This window comes from Aricia agestis, chromosome 13 (genome assembly GCF_905147365.1).
Source record: "Aricia agestis chromosome 13, ilAriAges1.1, whole genome shotgun sequence".
NCBI lineage: Eukaryota > Metazoa > Arthropoda > Insecta > Lepidoptera > Lycaenidae > Aricia > Aricia agestis.
The window spans coordinates 9224003-9247875 of record NC_056418.1 but is presented as its reverse complement, the minus strand read 5'-3'; the positions used below and the strand labels follow the sequence as shown (position 1 = coordinate 9247875).

Below are 23873 nucleotides of genomic sequence, written 5' to 3'. Positions count from 1 at the left end.
CTCCAAATCCTCGAACCCTAGCACGTAACAATATTTTCTTTTTCAAAACTTTATAATGGCTGCAGTTTCTGAACCTACCGCTAAAATAAAAAACGCTCTTATTTTTTTTATCATCTTTACCTAATGTACAAAACCTACTAGGTCTCCATAACACTCGAGTGACTACAAAAATAGCACCCTCCCCTCCTTTACTATAGATTCTCGAGACTCGCTACTCCATTGAGCCAAAATTCGTAAGCGAGAACCGTCAATTATTTCGGGATAAAAAGTATCCTAACTACTATCAGTTCTTTCCCGAGTCTCAAAGATCCCCATACCAAACAGCAAAATCGGTTCAGTGGTTTGGGCGTGAAGAGGTAACAGACATACATACACATAGATAGAGATAGACAATCTTTCGAATTTATAAGATGAAGTATGAAATATGAGAATTCATTACCTGAAAAACAATATGAAATACATTGTTTTTCAGGGAATGAATTCTCATATTCATACTTCATCGTTGTAAGGGTTTCAGCGTAATTAAGAGGTGGAACCACGCAAATACTTGTTTAAATCCATACTAATAATATAAATGCGAAAGTATCTCTGTCTGTCTGTCTGTCTGTCTTGCTTTCACGCCAAAACTACTGAACCGATTGCAATGAAATTTTGTATACAGTTATTCTAGAGTCTGAGAAAGGACATAGGCTACATTTTGATGTGGGAAAATATCTTATTTCCATGAAAATTTCGATGAAAATGAATTCGCATTGCGCGTGGCCAGCGCTCATCCCGGGGGTCCTGGGTTCGAGTCCCGCAGGCGGAACAAAAAGTTTTCAATGTTCCTGGGTCTTGGATGTGTATTAAAATAAAATTTCAAAAATCTTAAACATATTTTATGTATAATATTATAAAAAATCCAGAAATATATCGATGGAATGAACATTTTAGTTCTAATACGATTCAACAGATGGCGTTTTATTTTTTACTTTATTGTAACATAGAACTAATCATACTTATTAGTTAGTATGTTTTTGTTTATAATTTTTAATACGTTAGAATATTATGTTTAATAATATTATCACTTGGTATAATAATAATCAATCTATCTTATCTTATGTAGAACTCCTACTGCATTTCTAATCCATACTATCCATACTATCCATACTAATATTATAAATGCGAAAGTATCTCTGTCTGTCTGTCTGTCTGTCTGTCTTGCTTTCACGCCAAAACTACTGAACCGATTGCAATGAAATTTTGTATACAGTTATTCTAGAGTCTGAAAAAGGACATAGGCTACATTTTGATGTGGGAAAATATCTTATTTCCATGAAAATTTCGATGAAAATGAATTCGCATTGCGCGTGGCCAGCGCTCGTCCCGGGGGTCCTGGGTTCGAGTCCCGCAGGCGGAACAAAAAGTTTTCAATGTTCCTGGGTCTTGGATGTGTATTAAAATAAAATTTCAAAAATCTTAAACATATTTTATGTATAATACTAGCTGTTGCCCGCGACTTCGTCCGCGTGGACTTTAGTTTATAGCGCGTGGTGTCAACAAAATTTGTGTCAAATTTAAAAACTTTTTAAAACCCTGGTAAGTGCTTCCGGTGTAGCGTGGCCCTTAATTAATCAAAATACCCAAAAACAGCTATGCAGTGTGCACATAATCTATACTAATATTATAAATGCGAAAGTATCTCTGTCTGTCTGTCTGTCTGTCAGTCTCGCTTTCACGCCAAACGCCAAAAGTATCTCTGTCTGTCTGTCTGTCTGTCTGTCTGTCTGTCTGTCTGTCAGTCTCGCTTTCACGCCAAACGCCAAAACTTCCGAACCGATTGTAATGAAATTTTGTATACAGATAGTCTAAAGCCTGAGAAAGGACATAGGCTACTTTTTTACTGGAAAAAAGGGTTGTAAGGGGGTGAAAATGCGTAAATTTGTTCAAATTAAGTTAGTTCCAACAATTCATAATAGATGGCGCCGTGCGTCTTCTACATCGCGCTGACGCTTGCTCAAAAGTCTTTCTATAAGACGTGGTATCATCTTACATTTATGTTTCGATTTTTTTCGATTGTTATATCTATTCTACGGTATTAAATAACTCAGTACTTTATCTGTGCAGTGACGTAACCTTAAATCTATCAATGATAAATAGTTTATGGGTAAAGTTGTGTAATTGGAGGGCTAAATAAGCTTTAAAATTTGGCATAAAATATAAAGTTTAATATAAAAAAATGAAATACTTATTGTGTGCACACTGCACAGCTGTATTGATTTAAGGGGTACCAGGGTTTTTTTATAAAAGCTTTTGACACCAATTTTGTTGACATCGCGCGCTATAAACTGAAGTCCACGCGGACGAAGTCGCGGGCAACAGCTAGTATTTTTATAAATAAAACGTTTTAAATACTTTAAAAAATCCTTTATTTATTACAATATAAGCTTTATCGCTTACTTAAGCTCAAATCAAAAGGAGACCACAATCCTAATACGGAGTGATGACTGATGCCTGCCTCTGCTTCTGGAGGTTTATTATTTAGTTATTGTATTTGTTTATACTTTTGCACAATGTTAGTACATAGGCGGACTTAATGCCAAATGGCATTCTCTACCAGTCAACCTTTAGGTGTTCAGAAACATATTATGTATTATAATTATTCTATCACTGACCTCTGATTATTATCTATAATTAATTTATATTATAAAGCGGAAGAGTTTGTTAGTTTGTTTGTTTGAACGCGCTAATCTCAGGAACTACTCTTCCGATTTGAAAAAAACTTTCAGTGTTAGATAGCACATTTATCAAGGAAGGCTATAGGCTATTTTTTATCACGCTAATACTAATAGGTGCGAAGAAATAGAGGAAAGTATGGAAAAAACGGGGGGAAATTGAAAGGGCTTATTCGAACGCGCTAATCTCAGGAACTACTAGCCCTATTTGAAAAATTTTTTCAGTGTTAGATAGCCCATTTATCGAGGAAGGCTATATTTCATAGGCTATATTTTCTCACGCTAAGACTAATAGGAGCGAAGAAATAGAGGAAAATGTGGAAAAAACGGGGGAAACGGCTAATTTCAACACGCTAATCTCAGGAACTACTAGTCCGGTTCGAAAAATTATTTCAGTCTTAGATAGCCCATTTATCGAGGATGGCTATAGGCTATATTTTATTACTCTAAGACTATATTACTCTAAGAATAGGAAAGAAGAAATAGTGGAAAATGTGTAAAAAACGGGGGAATTATTTGAAAGGACTACTGGCGCAATTTTATGTTATTTGGCACAGATAAGAAGTACACTACGTTAAGGATCATAGGCTATTTTTTGTGGACTAATTTGTTTGTGAGATATCTAATTTACGCGGGCGAAGCCGCGCGGAATGTCTAGTGTATTTATAATCTACAATTTACATTTACGGGTTTCGTATCTATGATAGAATTTATGGGCTTTTAGTTTTTAAAAATAAAGAATAGTTTAAGTTTTGATTGTAAATAATGTTCTCCCTGCTTTATGGCGAAACACTAGAATCACGATATTTTCCTTCGGTTTTCCTTCCTGGCGCTATAACTCCAGAACGCACAAACCGATTTCCACGGTTTTGCATTCGTTGGAAAGGTCTCGGGCTCCGTGAGGTCTATAGAAAAAATCAGAAAAACCTTCAAGAGAAAAGCAGGAAAATAGGGAAAATAATTTTATGGCAAAACAACGTTTGCCGGGACAGCTAGTTTAACGATAAATTACAATTTTAATACATTATTTTCACTTTATTGATTTATTTTTTATTTGATATATCTTTATTAATTAACTATATCAAAAGGAAAAATATGCAACTTTTTAAGATAATATTGTTTTCTGTTTTCCTTCAGTACTTCTGTTACGCAATAAAAATGTACCGTCGAAATTTATTTTTCATCTACCTACATTTAATGTAGAATATCTACGAATACGCAACCGCTAATATTACCTACCAACTACCAACTTCAGGGTTTTCGCTGTTATATTTCAGGTAAATTACGAATACGCAACTGCCAAGGTCGGGGCTTTTGCTGTTCGAAAACAGACACGCAACTACCAACCTCAGGGTTTTTGCTGTCATATTTTGATGCAAATTACGAATACGCAACTGCCAAGGTCGGGGCTTTTGCTGTTCGAAAACAGACACGCAACTACCAACCTCAGGGTTTTTGCTGTCATATTTTGATGCAAATTACGAATACGCAACTGCCAAGGTCGTTGGAGTCCGGAGTATAATAACATCTATTCATCGAAGGAAATTGTGCGGTCCCTAAAGCTAATGAAGTATACAGGAGCGAGAATACCTAAAACCGATCTAAGTACCCTGTATCTTGTCCACACACAAGAGGAGAAAGCAGCCCTCACTAATACAGGCTATGGATCGGGAACGGACTCTCGCGTCCTCACAATCCATGAAGCTCAGGGATTAACGAGCCCCTCTGTGATCATCATACAGACCAAGTCCCGAAAGCTGGCAATCCATGACAGCGTTCCTCATGCAGTTGTAGCCATATCTCGGCACACTGACACCTGTGTCTATTACACTGACACTGATGGAGACGCTGTGGCAAGCTTCATAAAAAGAGCCACGGAGGTGTCAACCGAACACATAAAAGATTATAACATAAAAATGGCTATAAAAGACAGGAACGATAAAGTCCTAAGCCACATGGCGGGTACATTCGACACAGAACGATATCTCTTTAACACCCTAGAAACTCCACCTAGCTTGAGTGACCCCTCTCCACCAAGCCAATGTCACAACATCTAAAGGCAAAGGGTGGAGCAGCATAAAATCTAAGGAAATCGGACAATGTCGGACCTACTGGCCGCCACACCGACTCGGACCTCAAAACATTAATATTATTATTATGTAATATTATTATTATGTAATTTATAAAACAATAATTATATTATATGTATAGTCTATTCTATTCTATATATATTTATATATATATATATATATATATATATATATATCTATATATCTATATATATATCTATATATATCTCTATATATATCTCTATATATATTTATATATATATATATATATATATATATATATATATATATATATATATATATATATATATATATATATATATATATATATATATATATATATATATATTTATATATATATTTATATATATATATATATAGATAGCTATAGATATATATATCTATATATATATATATATATATATATATATATATATACAAAAACCCCGATTTCGCTAGTTGCGTGTCTGTTTTCGAACAGCAAATTTTTTTAATATAAGTAATATATATATATATATATATATATATATATATATATATATATATATATATATATATATATATTACTTATATTAAAAAAATTTGCTGTTCGAAAACAGACACGCAACTAGCGAAATCGGGGTTTTTGCGGTTAAAGAATTTATTTTTTTATACCTATTACATGTTTTCATGTACATTACGAATACGCAACTGCAAATAATTCACGGCTTTTGCTGTTTGGAAACAGACATGTAACTGCCAACATCAAGATTTTTTCTGTTTGAAAACGGACGCACAGCTATCGAAACTGGGGTTTCCTTGCTGCTATAGAATATAATATTATTTTTTTTTAACTTCTACTGACACTTGGTGTACATTACGAATACGTAACTGCCAATATCAGGGCTTTTGCTGTTCAAATAATATGATAATACAACTACAAATATTGTGGTTTTAGGCAGATCGTGATGATCCTGTTCAAGAAGTTGATCGCGCGCAGACCATATTGTCCTTATTCTTGGAGGAATCCGTGCTGGTGCTGAATCTCACACCTGCGGTCGCCCCAACGTCGTTGAAATCGGCACCATCTACGGGGCGTGATGGCGATCAGCCGCAGGAACAGACGAATGACGGGACACCAGCACGAGCGCCGCGCCGTCCCGCCCGCCGCCGCGCCGCGCCGACACGCCGCCACGAACGAGCGCCTCGGGAGCCCACCGGCCTGCGCCTCAGCCGCCCCGCCGCGCCCCGCCGGGCCGCCGCAGACAACTCGAGCGCAGACGCGCAAGCCACCCTATCGTTAATTATTTATTGAGGTACTACGCAGGCCGATTACGTTATTTCTATGACGAGACGTGGTGTATTACACTTTTACTATCGGGAATAAGATACCGTTTAAATCGAAACCTGTGAAAATGTAACCCCGTGCTATAATAATAATTATTAGTGTCTGTTTTTGATATAAATAGCTTAATTGAGACCAAAGCAATCGAGAGGTGTACCTACTCCCCTTGCAGATTATTTTTTGACTGCTAAGCTGTATTCTTAGATAATACCGAAACCTAGATCGGTGACAAAATATTCATACTAAAATTGAAAATTTAAACTCTAAAGCTGTGGACACTAGAAAGGTATTGTGTCAATTTAAAAACGTTAAAATTGAGGATAACGACACTGTCTTAAACAATTGTTTATCACCTAATAAGTAATTGTTATAATATGACCAGGATCGATTTAATTAAAGGACGCATATTCTTCGATACCGATTCATTAATCTCGTAGATAATATTATAGTATATAATATATTATACTAAATTATACCATTCGCCATAATAATACGTACTGTTCCATATATCTTTGCTAAGATTTTGGAACCAGTTAATAACGATGTAAAAAGAATTAAGAAAGTAAATAATATTATATTTACATAATTAGGTTTATATTCCTAGGTGAAACTTTTAAAGGTTGTCAGGAATGTATATAGTTAATAGTTATACTTTCCTCTCGTAAAGTATTTGAAAAAATGGGTTTTATTATTATTAATGAATCGAAGATTAGGATACTACCTAATATTAAATGTAAATTGTTTCGTTTTTTATTCTGCGTCTATAATTCTGGAACTACTACAGGAAAATATTAAATACCACAAAAATCTTTTATGAATAGAAAGAATTAGGAAATGTAACTTAATTTTTTATAATCTTTCCAAGATCCCAGTTACAATCAGTCAATAATCTTTTCAAAAGATGTTCTAAGCCAAAAAGCTGAGCTAAGAAAATGTGAAATAAAATCTTTTAAATTTTCGTTAGAAATTTTCTCAGATGCTTCTAAAACTTTATTTTTGTAATGAACAAGGATACCATGGACATTGTACTAGCAATGAAATGAGATCACTTATTGAAATACAAGGCAGCCTTTTTTGCTAGTTATCTTAGTAGTAGTGAATTTTTTTTTAGTCGATCGATAATATACGATCGCTATTTTGCGTATAAACAGAATGGGTAGCGTCCAATTATAGTTATTAGAACTAAACCAGGGAAAATTTAGCAATGGTGTGAAGATAAGAAAATAAGTAAACGAAGGTGGTGAATTCGACGTAGATTCATTTACTATTATAGTCTAGTGCCATAGTACATAGTTACGTGGTACAAAGACCCTGATGATTGACATAGCCGTACAGCCGTAGTTCCCATTGTTTAAGGAATTATCTAAGAATCATAAGCATATTATTATTCGTAAGCCTGATATTAACTTGTTAAATCTACTTATAAAGTCCTGTAACATCTTCAATCGCTCGCTACGCCTATAGTTGCCGCGAGTCGTGACTCGTGAGGTTATCCGGGAGTAAATACCACTGTCTGAGGAATGTGTTGAAATAATACTAAATTCTTTATCCGATAATACATATTAAATGCAATACGATAGTGGTATAAAACAATAGATAATGTTTTGGAGAACCCATAACTATGATTTTTATAATTTGCCAGTCGATAGGGTAATAGCTTTTCTGTCAGATAAACTGATCCAATGTGCTAAATATAGCACATTAAATTATAAATAGTTTTAAACCTACCCAATCATTATTGTGTACTAATTTAGAAGATGATATCAACTCAAGAGGTATATGAAAGGAACTTACAGAATGAGACTTATTAAACCGAATAATAAGAAGTGAATTGGGATACTAATATTGCCCTATCGTTTATATCTCTGCAGTGGCAGTGGCCCAACGAAAATGGTTCTGAAAGTTCTTGCTAAGCAAACTGCCACTTTACTTGCACTTGTTAATGCATAGGGTAGGTACAAAAAATTTGGTGTAATAAAATATGTAGTATTTATTTTAATGTAATTGAATTTTTGGGAACGAAAAAAGATCGGAACGCTACCTTAAGTTTATCTCCACAGTTTGTCCATACTTTCGCATTTCTACTGGTAGCCATGCTAGGGCTATGATATGATAGATATGAATTTTTAAATTTTTTTCATCTAGCGATTGGTCCCAACTCCCAAGTAATTAATTATTTTTTATGACTGTCAGGTTTATGTCCGTAGGGCTAGCAAAAATGTTGTAGATTTGAATAAAAAACAAAATAATTACTTTGTATGAAAACATTTATTGACATCGGTTATGGCACAAGACAAATTAAAACTTCAAACAATTATAGCGTTTTCGGCATCTGAACTGCCCCGGGGCAGGGTGGACCGCACCGACAGCCGAAGTTTAAATTAAGAACATAAATTGCCCCGGGGCAGTTCAGATGCCGAAAACGCTATTAGTAAAAATAATAGGAAATGAATCAATACTTGGCCAATAAAGTACTATAAAAACTAATAATAAAGAACTATAAGTAAATAATAAAAAAATAAAGTACTATAAAAACTAATAACAGATTAAGATTCTTAGTAAGTAAGTAAGTACTTCTTTTGTTTGAAACTAAACTAAAGTAGGTAATTATCTTAATTATCAACTAAAATCACAGGATTTATTATGAAATAACATCTTAGGTGTACCTTGTAATTGTGAACTTAATGTTAATAATGCAATTCAAAGTTTAAAAATAGGGAGTGCCTCCGCTGCCGGCGCCGGCTACCAAAAATATCAGTAATGGGAACCGGGTAAGTATACTGCAGTCGCGGCGCCGCGCCGGCTACCAAAAATATCAGTAATGGGAACCGGGTAAGTATACTGCCGGCAGCCGGGATATAAAACAACGGCTGCCGGCGCTGGCACTCGAAATGGGAACCGGTGGAAATGCGTAAAATGCTAGGTTCCAGTGCTGATAAACAAATTTTAAAAATAAATAATTATAATCTCAAATATTCTTAACCGACTACTTAACCGACTTCCAAAGGTGGAGGTTATAATATGTTCGGCTGTGGATATTTTAGTTTTTGGCGATGCATTTTCATCTACCTTAGCTTTACTACCTTTTTTCAGCTAAGTACCAAAAGGTAAGATTTTTCCACCACAGTATACCCCGTGGTATACTTACTTCCGATTTCCGAAGGTACTGCGAGGCTAAAATGGTCAAATTTAGCAATTCCTCTCAATCAATTCAGCAAATCGACGGGTGCAAAGTAAAAAAAGTCATCTGCAATTTTGAGTTTTTCGTTTTTTTGTAGAAACTAGCTTAAAATATCATGTTCTACAACATACCAAAAACAAAAATTCAAATATCACCTTATTTTTGGTACTTTTGTCACGTAAAAGAAGACATCTACTCTTGTTTTGTGAAATTGCACGATGTAGATGCGGATAACTACCGCTGGTCGTCTATACGCGGGACGCGCGGGGGTCATGTTATGCGGCATAAGCGGCTATCTGCCATATAGCTTTTTCTACGTTGCGATTGTGATTGAGATGTCTCAATATACTTTTGCAAATTAGTATTGTTTATTATGTTTATGAGTACCTATTTATGTTAATTCTTATTGTTAGCTATATTAATTGACTTCTAATTTGTTACTGTTATTTTTTACTGTTTTTTCATGTTCAGAAAGTCCAAAACGACTTTTTAAAGAAGTTGAAAGTTTCCAGAACATAAGTGATAGATTTATCGAGCAAAATACTGTGTTGCCGGATGAAATTATTGAACATCTTATAGAAAACCTTGATGTGTCACCGATGAAGACAAATGAATATAAGTTAACTTTGTAAGATAAGTCCCTATGATCTGAATACTCTAGGCCAGTCACACCAGTTCACTCTCAGTCTGAAATATAAAATGATTTTGAAAATTTGTCGATCTCAGCAAATTAACAAATACGCCAACACCCTCAGAATACAGTTCATCACTTCAAGTCCGCCGCGTCCATTATCAGTATTAGATCAAAATATTATATATTCTTTTTTATTAAACAGATACTTTGATCTCATATAATCTATGACCTGCTTGAGTTTATTAAATCAAACAGGCCATCGAGTATATTGTCCCTCTCAAACTTTAAATCTTCTATAGACAACATCATTGATGCTTCTTCGGCAGTGGAGGCATCAAGTGAATGTTCTACGCCTTCCTCGTTAAACGGTAGAAAAAGACGTCAGTTAAATATTGATCTAAAGAAAAGGCGATTGAGAAATAAAGACACGTGTATTGATACGAGACGTAAATTACGACAAAATTTAGGTAAACAATTACATCAGTCCAGAAATGGTAAATTGCAACCTGCGTAACATCATATCCCGGCATTTGCAAGTTCTCGCGAAATTTTTCTATTAACTTATCTTTGACCGGTTTTGGGATCTCTGTGATCACGAGAAGCAATTGAGAAATCGTTGAAATAAAATTTCATTTTGTGTTCTGAAGAATCGTATGCACCCCGATGGTGTAAAACGTCCGGCGATGCTTATGATGTTATAATGAACCCATCATGCTTACAAGTGCCAAGTACAAAGACTTAATAAGCCTCTGCCTAAATTATAATAATTTACAACATAGTTCCTGTACTGATAATGATACTGAATAATTTTTAAATTAGTTTAAAATAATTAAAGTATTGACACAGAATTTCATTTTTGTTGTGAGAAAATACGATTTTTACGAAAGTAAATGAATGATTCCTAAGTATATCCATACTAATATTATAAATGGGAAAGTATGTTTATTTATTTATTTGTTTGTTTGTCCTTCCTTCACGCTCTAACGAAGAAACAAATCGTATTGTTTTTTGGCATAAACTTAATTGAAAGGATGAAAAGTAACATAGGCTACTTTTGGTCTTGGAAAAACATCATGTTTCTAAGGGAGCTTACGGGAATATTTGCAATTTACGCGATTTTCAAATTCCACGCGAGCGAAGCCGCGAGCAAAAGCTAGTATTTCATATTTTAACTTCCTTCTAAATCGTGTACCTTGCACCGAATCGACAACGTAGAAAAAGATATCTACGCAATTATGTTCTGAACTTGGTGTGTTTAAGATGTAAAACGTTTAACTACATATTTTAATAATATAACTTACTTTTAATAATAATTTTAATAATATAAAGTGTTACACTTTACGTAGTTACTGATAATCGTACTAGTAATCGGTAAAAATACTTTAATAAATATAATTTTTAATTCCCACGTAGAAACGACCAAGTGGTAGTTAACTCAGTTGTCATATTTTCAAGCGCAATGTAGATGCAGACAACTACAATATCTCGTAAATTAAACATAATTAGAAGAAATTAAATATACATGTGGATTCATAAATAAATAATGAAACAATGATGAAAATTTCAATAAATTTGATCGGAAATTGACAAAATGGGAGCATTTTTTCCTATTATGCGCTCTCCTGAAAAGTTGCTGTTTTGTAGATGACTCTTTTTACTTTGCACCCGTCGATTAATGAATTGTCAAAACTGTCAAACTGACAAATGTCAAATCAGTACAAAAATACAGAAATTAATTGCAAGCAGAGTTGCATTTTGCGATTTTAGAAAAATGAATCATATTATGATTCATATCATGATTCTTCAAAGCGACCATTTTAGCCCCGCTGAACCGAACTTCAGCCTCCTCATACAATATAGTAAGAGTGTTTCACTTTCAGCGTTGTTTAAAGAAGCAAAGGTACTTATATTATGCTACTATGCAGATCACGTCATATTTTATCATCATCATCATCATCACTACCATTAAAATATGCATCCTCACATTATGACCTTATTATTTGTACTATTCATAGTCTTTATCAGCTCAATACTGATGTTTTTGATCATTATATTCTGTCATTTGACAAGCGATGAACTAGCCCAATAGGCGCCGGCAGCCTATTCGGCGAACTTCACGTCACACGTGACTTCGGCAAACTTCGGAAAGCGGCGCCGGCAGCGGAGGCAATCCCTTAAAAATATTAGAATTACCAGTAAGTCCAATATTATTACCTACTTAGTTTAATTGTTATACTATAAAATAATTCAAGTCTAAGTAATACTTCTCATACATTATTTTTTCTAATTTTCAATAATATTACAATTTTTTCATAAAAATAATCATAATAATATTATGATAATATCTAATTATAAATCGAGTATTAAATGCCTGAAGTCAGTCTTTAGTGCAGTAACATTCATTAAAACTAATAATAAAATTATGTGTAACCTTATTTTGTGTTGTTTGTAACAATAAAATAATGTAGTTTTAAATATTCTTTGTTAACTTTCCTACTTGTGTAACCTACGAATAATGAAAACTAAGGAAACGTAACTCCCACACTTCAATCGTTTTGGATTTGGTTCTCTTTTGCGCACTAAAATACTTAATATGACAATAGCTACGAAACACTAGACTGGGTTGCACCAGAGGCGTGGGTAAAGTTAAATTTATGGTTATAGTTAAGGTAAATTTTACTTTAACTTTAACTTTACCCTAAACTTTGCCCGGAGAAATTGACAGATGACAGCCGATCCAACAAAGTTATAAATTCGCGTGGGCGGGGGCGCTGCTGGTAAAGGAGAACTGTCAAAAATGGCGGTTTTTGTATGATGACAGCGTTAGTTCCTTTTTTCACCACATGCATTTAAAACCTTGTCGAGCTCTATGGTTATGGTTAAATATGGCGTCTTGATGGCGTCCATTTTTAACTTTACCCAAAGATTTGACATTTTGCACTGTAGTCAAAGTTACAGTTAAAGTTAAAGTTAGTTGGTGCAATCCAGTCTAACACCCAAAACGTTAGTTTAAATACAAAATTAATGACACTAAGTATGTACTTCACTACATTGTATATTATTTTTTAACAAAAAAATGAACCCGACTTCCAAGGTTAAAAACAATATTCTTAAAATGATCTAAAAAGTACCGCGAAACATGCCAACTTTGCCACATAGGATAACTTTGCCCAAAGATCCATTCTTAAGCAAATCTTTGATGTACTTTGGCAGAAAATAGATTATATGACTGGTAACATAGAGAATACCCCGTATTGCTAACTTTATTCAGTAACTTTTTGGAACTTGTGAAAAACGGTACGTATTTTTGCGGGCAAATTGCGGGCAGATTTATAAGTGAATTGTAAAGTGCGTGATGGTGAAACCACAGGTTAGTTTGCTTTTGATATATTATAGAATAATATCTATAGAGTATTATAGTGATAATGTAATTAATCAGGGAATTATAAAATAAAATTTATGATGGTGGGCAAACTAACCCAGCAGTATTCCGATCATCGATTGACAACATTGCCCGGTATCAAAATATCCTTAGGGTTGTCAAATTGGACATTTTTAAATACTTTTAGTAATTTACAAAAAATCGATGTTATTTTTTATTACTGTATGCCTTGCTCAGTAATAACTAATAAAGCAACAAAAACATACCATTTATTTATTTAAATAGAAACATTACTTCTTGTATTGTTAAATACTAACTTATTTATAATACTGTCGTTGGGTTTTTTTTCAGGCAACATCTGTACCAATAGCCTCCACTAACTGCAGATAAAACTCGTATGTCGTACCTATGTGAGAGCGAGTCACAACTTCAACAAGCTATGCCGAGATTACGATCTTGATGTACTTATTAATTACTAAAAAAGCTTGAGCTGTAAATTTTTTGACAACTTGATTTCCTAAATTTGTATCTGTTCAAACCACAATACTATGGTAAATTGTACGATGTAGTTAGCATGTTCTTCTTTTTGGTTTTTTGGTCAAACTATCCTTTAAAGTTAATTATAATATATCTTACTTAAAAACATCCCTATATCTAATTAAGACCGTTCACAATATCATGTATTTAATTGTTTCTGTTACTTAGAGGTGAAAACTTGTAATTGGCTTTCTGATTCACACATAAAATTGTCACCAATATTACTTAGCTGTAAGTTTTCCGTGTTTCTTATATGAATAAATAAATAAAAAGATAATTAAGTAATTTTATAGATATGTGGCAGCCCTAGTACTTTTACAGACCAAAATGCAAATTGTATGGAAAAGGAAAAAAATGTAAGGGTAACATTGCCCAGTCAATTTAGTAGGATATTATTTGCGCGATATCTTTTAAATGTCTATAGTAAACACCATTTTTCCAAAATTCTTTTACCGGATTTAGATGCCACCTGCGCAAAGTTCACATTTGCGTGAAAAATCAAGGTGGGCAATGTTGGCTACAAGTCCAGGTAACTTTACCCGGCATAAAAATCATAAATTGAATTATATGAACAGAAGTAATGTTTTCGACATTCCTACACCTGCACATGTAGCCTTGTAGTTGCAGAGGGCAAAAAAAATAATGTAAAAAAATAATTTTTCTTAGTATACATGTAGCCAGTGTACCAAAATTGGTACAGCAACGTTTCAGTTGCTATAAAATGGAAAAACGATTTGAAAAAAACTTGTTATGTGCTTATAGGATACATTATTTATTGTATTTGAAGAATAACGTCTATTTACGATGATATACTATCGTGTATCGATAACGTGTAAAATACGTGGGAGAGCCATGCTTCGGCACGAATGGGCCGGCTCGACCGGAGAAATACCACGTTCTCACAGAAAACCGGCGTGAAACAGCGCTTGCGCTGTGTTTCGCCGAGTGAGTGAGTTTACCGGAGGCCCAATCCCCTACCCTATTTCTTTCCCTACCCACCCCCTATTCCCTTCCCTTCCCATCCCTACCCTCCCCTATTACCCTATTCCCTCTTAAAAGGCCGGCAACGCACCTGCAGCTCTTCTGATGCTGCGAGTGTCCATGGGCGACGGAAGTTGCTTTCCATCAGGTGACCCGTTTGCTAGTTTGCCCCCTTATTTCATAAAAAAAATATATTAATAATAATAATAATTACAAACAGGTAACTACCTCGACGTGTCATTCGAAAGCATATATTAGCCAAATATTGCTATAAATGTATAAATATTTAACGAAACTATTTAATTTTATACGTAACGACAATACTTTCAAGTTATGTAAGATTTTTTTTACCTAATGTCAATATTTTTTTCATAAACAATTAAAAACAAAGTGTTCTTAAATTGGCACGGTGGTCATGAAAGGGTTAAAAATGAATCATATTAAGATTCAGCATATGATTCTCCAAAGCGACCATTTTAGCCCCGCTGGTTTCAATATCTGTCAAATTCGTCGGGTTTCACTAGGATTATGAACGGAACGTGCCTCGCGCTGGCTGATATAATTTATTTTTAAATATTTAAAATACAGATTTCAAAATTGGATTCTGTTAATTTTAATCTCATGTGCCAAAACACAAACAACAATACGACCAAAGAGGAACATGTCCAGCGAATATGTCATAGTTTTAAATTCGTAGGTAACAATTGAACAACCCTAGCGACGATTTTCGTCATAATAATTAAAAATTTCTTGACATCAGTTCTAAGTCGACATACTCTATAATTCTGTCTACTCTGCTAGAACTGAGATACTTGATATAGAACTTAGCCGGTACAGACTTCAAAACAATGAAAATTGAGTACTTACTTACAGAATAAGTTGAGGTTTGGTCGAATTTTGAAAAAGGCACTAATGAAGAATAATAATTATTTCATACTTTTTAGACCATTTTAAAAATACTGTTCTTACCTTGGAGGTCGGTTTCACTTGAAATACTTCAGATTATGAATCGAAATCACAATACCTTCCAGATAAATGGGTTTTTGGTATAAATGGCGAGGAATTCCCTCGACTACTTATAGATCCTACCATCAAGTCACCTTTTTATGAACATGGTACCAAATTTGGACTAAACCTGATACAATAGCGAAAAAATCTTGAAAATCGGTCCACAAACAGCGAAGTGATCGTTGAACATACAAAAAATTAAATAAACAGACGAACATAATATAACCTCCTCCTTTTTGGAAGTCGGTTAAAAACTAAGTCGCCTTTTCTGTCCTCATGTCCCTTTGTTCCTTTTAATCTTTAAAACCACGCAACGGATTTTGATGCAGTTTTCTTTAATAGATAGAGTGTTTTAAGAGAAAGGTTTATAAGTATAATGATAATCACTAAATTAAATAGTGAAGAAATACTGTTATTTTTGAGGTTTCTGATGTCGTAAATAATTACATTTTTTCCGCTTACATTACAAACGCAGTCTGAACCCTACGAGATTTATCAAAATAATGTACTAAATATTGTAATTTGTACACAATGAAAAAGTCTACAGAAAACTTCTCAAATTAACAAAATGTTAAGAGCGCGTACCTGCCAATAAACTTTTTAGTTTGACGGGAAACTAGTTTAAGCCACTTTTGTATTTTTGATTTGGAATAAACGTTTAAAAAAATGACTATCTCTTATGGATATCCCACAATACATTTTTATTGTCATTTACTTTTTACTACAAATAATGGCTAATTTTCGAAGCGATTTTAACCAATACGGCATTAATCCTTATACAATTAAATACTTTAAATACATTGTAAATTTAATATAGATCTATATGACACTTTACAGCATATCATTTAAATAAATATTTTCGAAGATATTACAGATAAAAAATTTCTTGAATTTTAAAATTAAATTTAATGAGTTTTTCAGTGAGTAACATAGGCTATATATTTTATACTCTAATTAAATATTATTATTATGCCATTTAAGATAATATTATATAGAGCAGGTATTATTTAAAAACTTAATTCGACGCAGTATGTTTAGGTAAAAATAATAATTATAATATAAGTTTTACAAAACAATATTATTATTATAACTTACTTATAACTGATTATTTTTGTGCCAACTACTTCAAAATTTCTTGCCAGAAAGGAACTTCGCATGACGGGGATGGGGGTGTTGTGGGTGTTACTGGCGTTTGTGTTGTGGCTGTGTAATGTGTATCTTACCCATGTGAATGTTCAGGCCTTTTACCCCTTTGAAAGGCTTGTCGCAAAACTGGCAGCGTATGAAGTTGACCGGTTCGCTCGCAATCTCCGACATGTAAATCTTATAGAAGAAAATACTAAACTAAAACAGTTTGTTAAATTTAAATCATTATACACAAAGTCGAGGCTTGCCATTTGCCTACTTCGGAAACAAAAATAATAGGAACGTACTACACAATCTAGTGATTTCCTAATAAAACATAAACGAAAAGGGTAGCTGATTTTGAAAATTCTAATTCCTCTCTGAAATGGAAAAAAAAATTAACGCGTTTTTTAAAATATATCAGCCATTCACCGTAGCATTTTAGAGTACTTGGGCAATTGGGCCCAGTAGACCCAATGACCAGACATGAATTTTTAACATTTTTTCATCTAGCGATTGGTCCCAAGTAATTATTTTTTATTACTCGGTTTTATAGTCCTAGAACAATTTCTTTTATTAATATCAAGCAAATTTTTTGTGAGTAGCTTCATTTTGATAAGCCGAACAACATTTTTATTTGCGAAAAATCTTGAAAGTGATAGCTAACAGAGATAGAAAGGATACCATATTTTGTATATGGTACTTTTAAATTATATAACTATTAACCTACCAATATACAAAAAATCTGCTGGTTAGAGTTCCGTTTTAGGGTTCCGTAATCAACAAAACTTGGTACCCTAAAACGGACGGTGGCCTACCGTACCTACCAATTGTGTGATTATTATTGGATATTTTATATATTCGAATGCGTCTTCATTATTTAATAAAATTTTTAAATAGAGAACTAAAATCATCTAAAAATAAAGTTTCACATAAATATCTGGCAGTACGACATAATAATATTATGACTATTATGTAAATACTAGCTGTCCCGGCAAACGCAATTACGTATTTCGCCTGTATTATTTTATTGAAGTGACTAAATAAGTATGTCACCATGGCAACGTCCATCGCTATCCCGTCGTCGCACAAACAATGGTCGCCGTCAGTCTCGAGTTGTAATAATTTACTATTATTTATTCAACAAATGCATTGTTCGTATTTCAGCGCTGCTACTTTCACAGTGAACTCTCTACAAGGAACACGTACACACCCTAAAGTATTATCACTTATTTTTGTTACACACTGTATACAAGAATTGCTCGTTTAAAGATATCCTACTAATATTATAAAAGCGAAAGTTTGTTTGGATGTATAGATGTATGGAATATGGATGTATAGATGTATGGATGTTTGTTACTCTTTCACGCAAAAACTACTGAACTTACAATAAAAAAAGCCAAAAAAATCTCGTTTGTTGTATGGGAGCCCCCTTAAATATTTAATTTATTTTGTTTTTAGTATTAATTGTAGTTATAGCGACAGCATATACACACAATCTAGTAATAAGTCTAGCTAAAGCGGTTATTGAGATATATTATACAGCCTGGAGACATACAGACGGACAGACATCGAAGTCTTGGTAATTAAAACGGGACCCGTTTTAACCCTTTGGGTACGGAACCACAGAATACATATTAGTTTAACAAATGGAACATTAAAACGGTAAAGGGGAGTATAGATGTTTACTTTCACATAAGTTGTCCCATTGTCTGCTGCCGCAACAGAGGGCAGTAGTGTAGACTGTAGACTCAAATATAGTAGGATGAAATTGGCAAAGTTGCTAATAAATTCAAAAGATTTGCACCTAGATCTTGGATCAAAAGCCGAGATAATGGCAATAATACTACGAATAATAAATTTATTATTCGTAGCAATACTACCAAAGAAATAAGTAAATTAGCCAAATAACTAAGGAAAAGGAGCAAATTCGATAGTTTGCTACCGGTCTGGAATATCGAAAAACAACAACCGCAGTTTCGATGTTGCACCAACGCCAGCATATGGGATGTGAAATCATCTAAAACGTTAGACAACTGATACTTGACAAGGACAGTAGGGGTAAATCTACACGTATTTCACATAGTTCAAGTATATCGTAATCATACCACATAACCGCAATACCTATTGCCTATGTTATTTTCAATTTATAATGTGGGTTGAAGGTTGAAACAGATTGTAGCCACCTCCACCATCCAGCTTACGCCAAACATGATTAATAATAATGTTAGTGCAAATGATAAATTACATGTTTTAGTAGTTCCATTTTCAACTCACACAATGAGACCTGCATTGTGTGATTTGAAAATAGAATATCCACGAATACCACAAGTTGAACTTACATCGAGGGAGACCGGTGACATGGCAACTTCACTCAGACAAGGATACGGCGGGGGCTGGCAGCGGCTCATGGCCTGTTGCCCGATGTTGCTCTGGTCGCTGCTGTTGTAATGAGTACTGTAGCTACCCTCCATCGTAGAACGTAGTGGGTTCATAGCGTCTCGGCCATGTACTTGACTGTTATTACTTTTATTCGCTTTCGTTTCTGCCTCCAGATTTGATTTTCTTCGTTTTGCTTTTTGATTAGTCTCTTTGTTACTTATCGTAGATGATGCATTGAAAAAACTGGATACTGTCATGTTCTCTAAGATATCTAAATTAGAATGATTGCTTTGGTTCTTATCTGTTTCGTTACGTTTGTTTTGTTGTGAATTCGTAAAATTGATCATCTCCTGGAATAATATTTCCAGACAAATATATGAAGCGTAGTAGTTGTAATTTCTCAAGCCAAGGTTCAATGTATGGCGAAGAAAATCATATACAAATTTCAGATCATTACTTCGAGGAATAATAATATTAGACACCATACTATTTAATAACGTAAAAACGTTTTTCTTGAATTCTGTACATTCTAAAAAATTACTATATGCCAATGAATCATATTTTCTTGCGATTAAAATTAAGTTGTACGATATAGTGTTCAACGACTGCTGTAGATCTTCATTTCTTTGTGGTCCTCGGATATTGGTAGCAATATTCGGCTGACCGACATTAGTAATTTGAAAAAGAGGAGGTTGTTGCTTATTGCTTTCTGAATTAGATTCTTGGTGTTTTCTACCGTTTTCACGACTTCGATTGGTGTCTTGATTATGATAAGTGTTTTGATTATAATTGTTTTCTGGATTATGATAAGTGTTTTGATTATAATTGTTTTCTGAATTATGATAAGTGTTTTGATTGTAATTCTTTTCTGGATTATGATTGGTGTTTGCCTTTCCTACCAACGAATTACATTGATTATCGTCATCCGATAACACTTCGATTACTACGGTAGGCTTTTTACTCCAATCGAATGCTTCTAATTTTCTCAATATGTCATCTGAAAAAGAAACTTCGTTTTAAAACACTTCTACGACGAACTTTGCTATCGTAATAACAATATTTTTATTTTATAATTTGATAGCAATTTATGGTGTTCTACAGATGTACTAACCTTCAGTTTCTGCTTGGATTTGTTGCATTTTTGGTGAATCTGAAATAAAAAAAATCTATATAATACATTATGGTAATACGCATGTAATACGTATGTATATGTCGCAACCGACTGGTTTAAATAGCAATCAAACAGCTAGCCCTTTGACTGAACAACGCCATTCAATCACACGTCTTTTATATTGAATATTTTAGTCGCTCAAAACGTTCAACACTACAGCTGATTCAAAAGCCGCCGTCTAATTGAAGTAGTTCAGCGTGCACCGCTGCGGCGCTAGGTGCGTTTTATTTACAATATGGCGTCAAGTAGCAGGTGTTTGTTGGTGTTTGTGGTTGTTTTTCGGAAAGAAAGTAGTTAATAAAAGTTACAAGTGTTATTAAAGAGACAAAAATTGTGGAGGCACATACGAGTGAATTAAAATTTCAACAAATATTCGCGGAGAGATTACGGGATTATGAAATGGATGGACGCAGCCTCCCCCGAAAGGGGGGTTCGGGGGGCACAGCCCTCCGTCAAAACAAGAACAAACACAATCCAGAAAGTCCAAAAGTTGGTTAGGTTAGCCCCCCCCCCCCCCCCCCCCCAAACAAAACAAACCAGTTGGCTAAGCGTCGTCTAGCTGTAGTGTTGAACGTTGTAGTCAACAAGTCGGCTAAACTACGTATAGCCGTGTGATTGAATGGCGTTGTTCAGTCAAAAGGCTAGCTGTTTGATTGAACGGCTATTTAAACCAGTCGGCTGCGACATATATACAGTGTGTAACAAAAATAAGTGATAATACGTTAGGGTGTGTACGTGTTCCTTGTAGAGAGTTCACTGTGAAAGTAGTTGTATGGGCAAGGGCCGGGTTGGAATTTGAATCACGCATTTTATGGAGAGGGGAGGGAACAGTGGTATTTTATAAAGGTTAGTTACTCCTTTCAAATGACACCTGATTTGTGTCTAGGAGATGCATAGTTTTTTTTAAATACGTGTTTGAAGTTACGTGTGACGTAACGTTATTTTTTGTTAACATGTCTTTAAGGCGGCGGGGATAAACCCCAATTTGTTATTCCGTGACTCCCGGTTTACCTAGTTCCAATATAATAACGAAGTGTTAAAAATATGAGATATAAAGCACAATATTCAAAATGTACTTAAACCATAAAAATTTTAATAAAACGTAATACTTTGGCTGTAATTAATATACAAACTTACCTCCGAAAAAACTCTATTTCATCGAAATATAAGTATTAACTAGGATAATTGTACATTTTATTTGAATAAATTGTTAGTAAATCTATATTAAAAATTCTTTAACCGAACAATTTTGTTTCTCAACATTTATTTCCAAAGATATTTTAAAAAAACATGAAAAATAGAGAAGATTCGCCCGAGAACCTATAGTTTTATGCTAAGCTAAAATGAATCTTATTGCGATGCGTATACGCTTGGTCTTTGGTTGTGTGCAAGGTTATCGTTTTTGATTGAGATTAATCCCCGCCTTAATATTAATTTTTCACTATAATTAGTAGTTACGCTTTGTTTTACGCGTAATTTGTTGTAAAATGTTTTTAAGTGTCATAAATATAAGAACAGTATACAATTCTTAGGTAATGAATTATAGCAATGTATCACTCCGTGCTGGCCCAATACGACTTGGTTGGGTTAGGTTAGTTCCGTCAGGCCTGTCCCACTCGCGCGTTTAGGTAACGAACTGTAAGTACCCCTTTAAAAGGGGAAGATCACAAGGGACTCACAAGCGAGCGGTGACGCGCGCGCAAGATTTTTTCGTCGCATATATTATCTACGTACTGATTTAACAGCTGTGACATAATCGTTATTAATCTGATAAATATGAACAATTGAAAAAAGTCAAAGAAATATTTCAATAAAGTAATTTAAGACTTTAAAATACAACACAGATAAAAAAAAATACACAAACATAGCAAATTAACCAATTTGTTACAAACAAACCACATACTACACATAAATAAATACAAGTTAGTATGTTTAACTTGAAACAGATTGATTAGGGATTTTAGGATAATTAGTATTATCCTAAAATCACTAATCGGTTTACGGTTAGTTAAAAACAAAAAAATCGTCATTGATAGTGCGATGTAGGTGCCCAACAGTGACATCTCTTGTCGGTTAGAGTGCATTAACAAATAAATGAAACTGTTCGTGCAAGCTATATCGCGATGTAGGCGACCAGCAGCGACATCTATTTTTTTTTTTTTTTTTTTTTTTATGAAATAAGGGGGCAAACGAGCGAACGGGTCACCTGATGGAAAGCAACTTCCGTCGCCCATGGACACTCGCAGCATCAGAAGAGCTGCAGGTGCGTTGCCGGCCTTTTAAGAGGGAATAGGGTAATAGGGGAGGGAAGGGATGGGAAGGGAATTGGGGAGGGTAGGGAAGGGAATAGGGTAGGGGATTGGGCCTCCGGTAAACTCACTCACTCGGCGAAACACAGCGCTAGCGCTGTTTCACGCCGGTTTTCTGTGAGAACGTGGTATTTCTCCGGTCGAGCCGACCCATTCGTGCCGAAGCATGGCTCTCCCACGTATAAATTATATTTCCCTTTTAATATATTATTATTAAAAGGGAAAAAATAGCGAGAAATCACGTTTGTTGTATGAGAGCCCCCCGAAATATTAAATTAATTTTGTTTTTAGTATTTATTGCTATAGCGGCAACAGAAATACATAATCGATGAAAATTTCAACTCTCTATTCTACCGTTCTTGAGATGCATCCTAGAGACAGCTAGACATACAGACAGACGGACAGACGGACAGCAGACAGACATCGAAGTCTCAGTAATAGGGTCCCGTTTTTACCCGACTGCCAGGAGGGTTATGTGTTTAGCGCGTATATTGTATGTTTGTAATATTCTTTATTACCTTGTATCTCCAGAACCGCTAAGCGGATTTTCACATTTGTTACCCCTTGGGTACGGAAACTTAAAAATAAGGTGAAAGTTTATAATTTATATGATAGTCGGTAACTCACGACGGCCGTCGCTAGATGCATAAGATACATCCAAGAGACAGATAGACAGACAGATGGATAGCGGACAGACAATGAAGTCTAGTAATAGGGTTCCGTTTTTACCCTCTGGGTACGGAAACCTAAAATAAATACACAAAAAAAACAGCCAAGTGCGAGTAGGACTCGCGCACGAAGGGTTCCGTACTGTCTGAGCCCCCCTTAATAATTTATTTTATTTCAATTTTGTTATCAAATATTAAAGTACGTATACATATAATTATTGAGGATTTTTGAAAATTTCAAGTGTCTTAATGTTTGTGAGTCCTCCTTAAATATTTCCTTTATTTTGTTTTTAGTATTTTTTGAAGCGGCACCAGAAATACACAATCTGTGAAAATTTCAGAAGTCTAGCTATAGCGGTTCTTGAGATACAGCCTGGTGACAGACAGA

General features: G+C 34.5%; 1 protein-coding gene across 3 annotated transcripts in view; it reads right to left on the bottom strand.

Moving 5' to 3' along the window:
• The window catches only part of LOC121733126 (probable WRKY transcription factor protein 1), a 64916-nt gene that overhangs the window by 8042 nt on the left and 33001 nt on the right, over window positions 1-23873 (bottom strand). The window contains exons 2-4 of one of the 3 annotated variants that reach the window (XM_042123287.1): window positions 20449-20487; window positions 19298-20334; window positions 10900-10902 (exon numbers count right to left, since the gene is read on the bottom strand). In XM_042123287.1, the coding sequence (XP_041979221.1) occupies window positions 10900-10902; window positions 19298-20334; window positions 20449-20476 (1068 nt within the window). In that variant the 5' untranslated portion in view covers window positions 20477-20487. Of the gene's footprint in view, window positions 1-10899; window positions 10903-19297; window positions 20335-20448; window positions 20526-23873 lie in introns of those variants that run through there. The other 2 variants (XM_042123286.1, XM_042123288.1) reach the window with 2 other exon arrangements.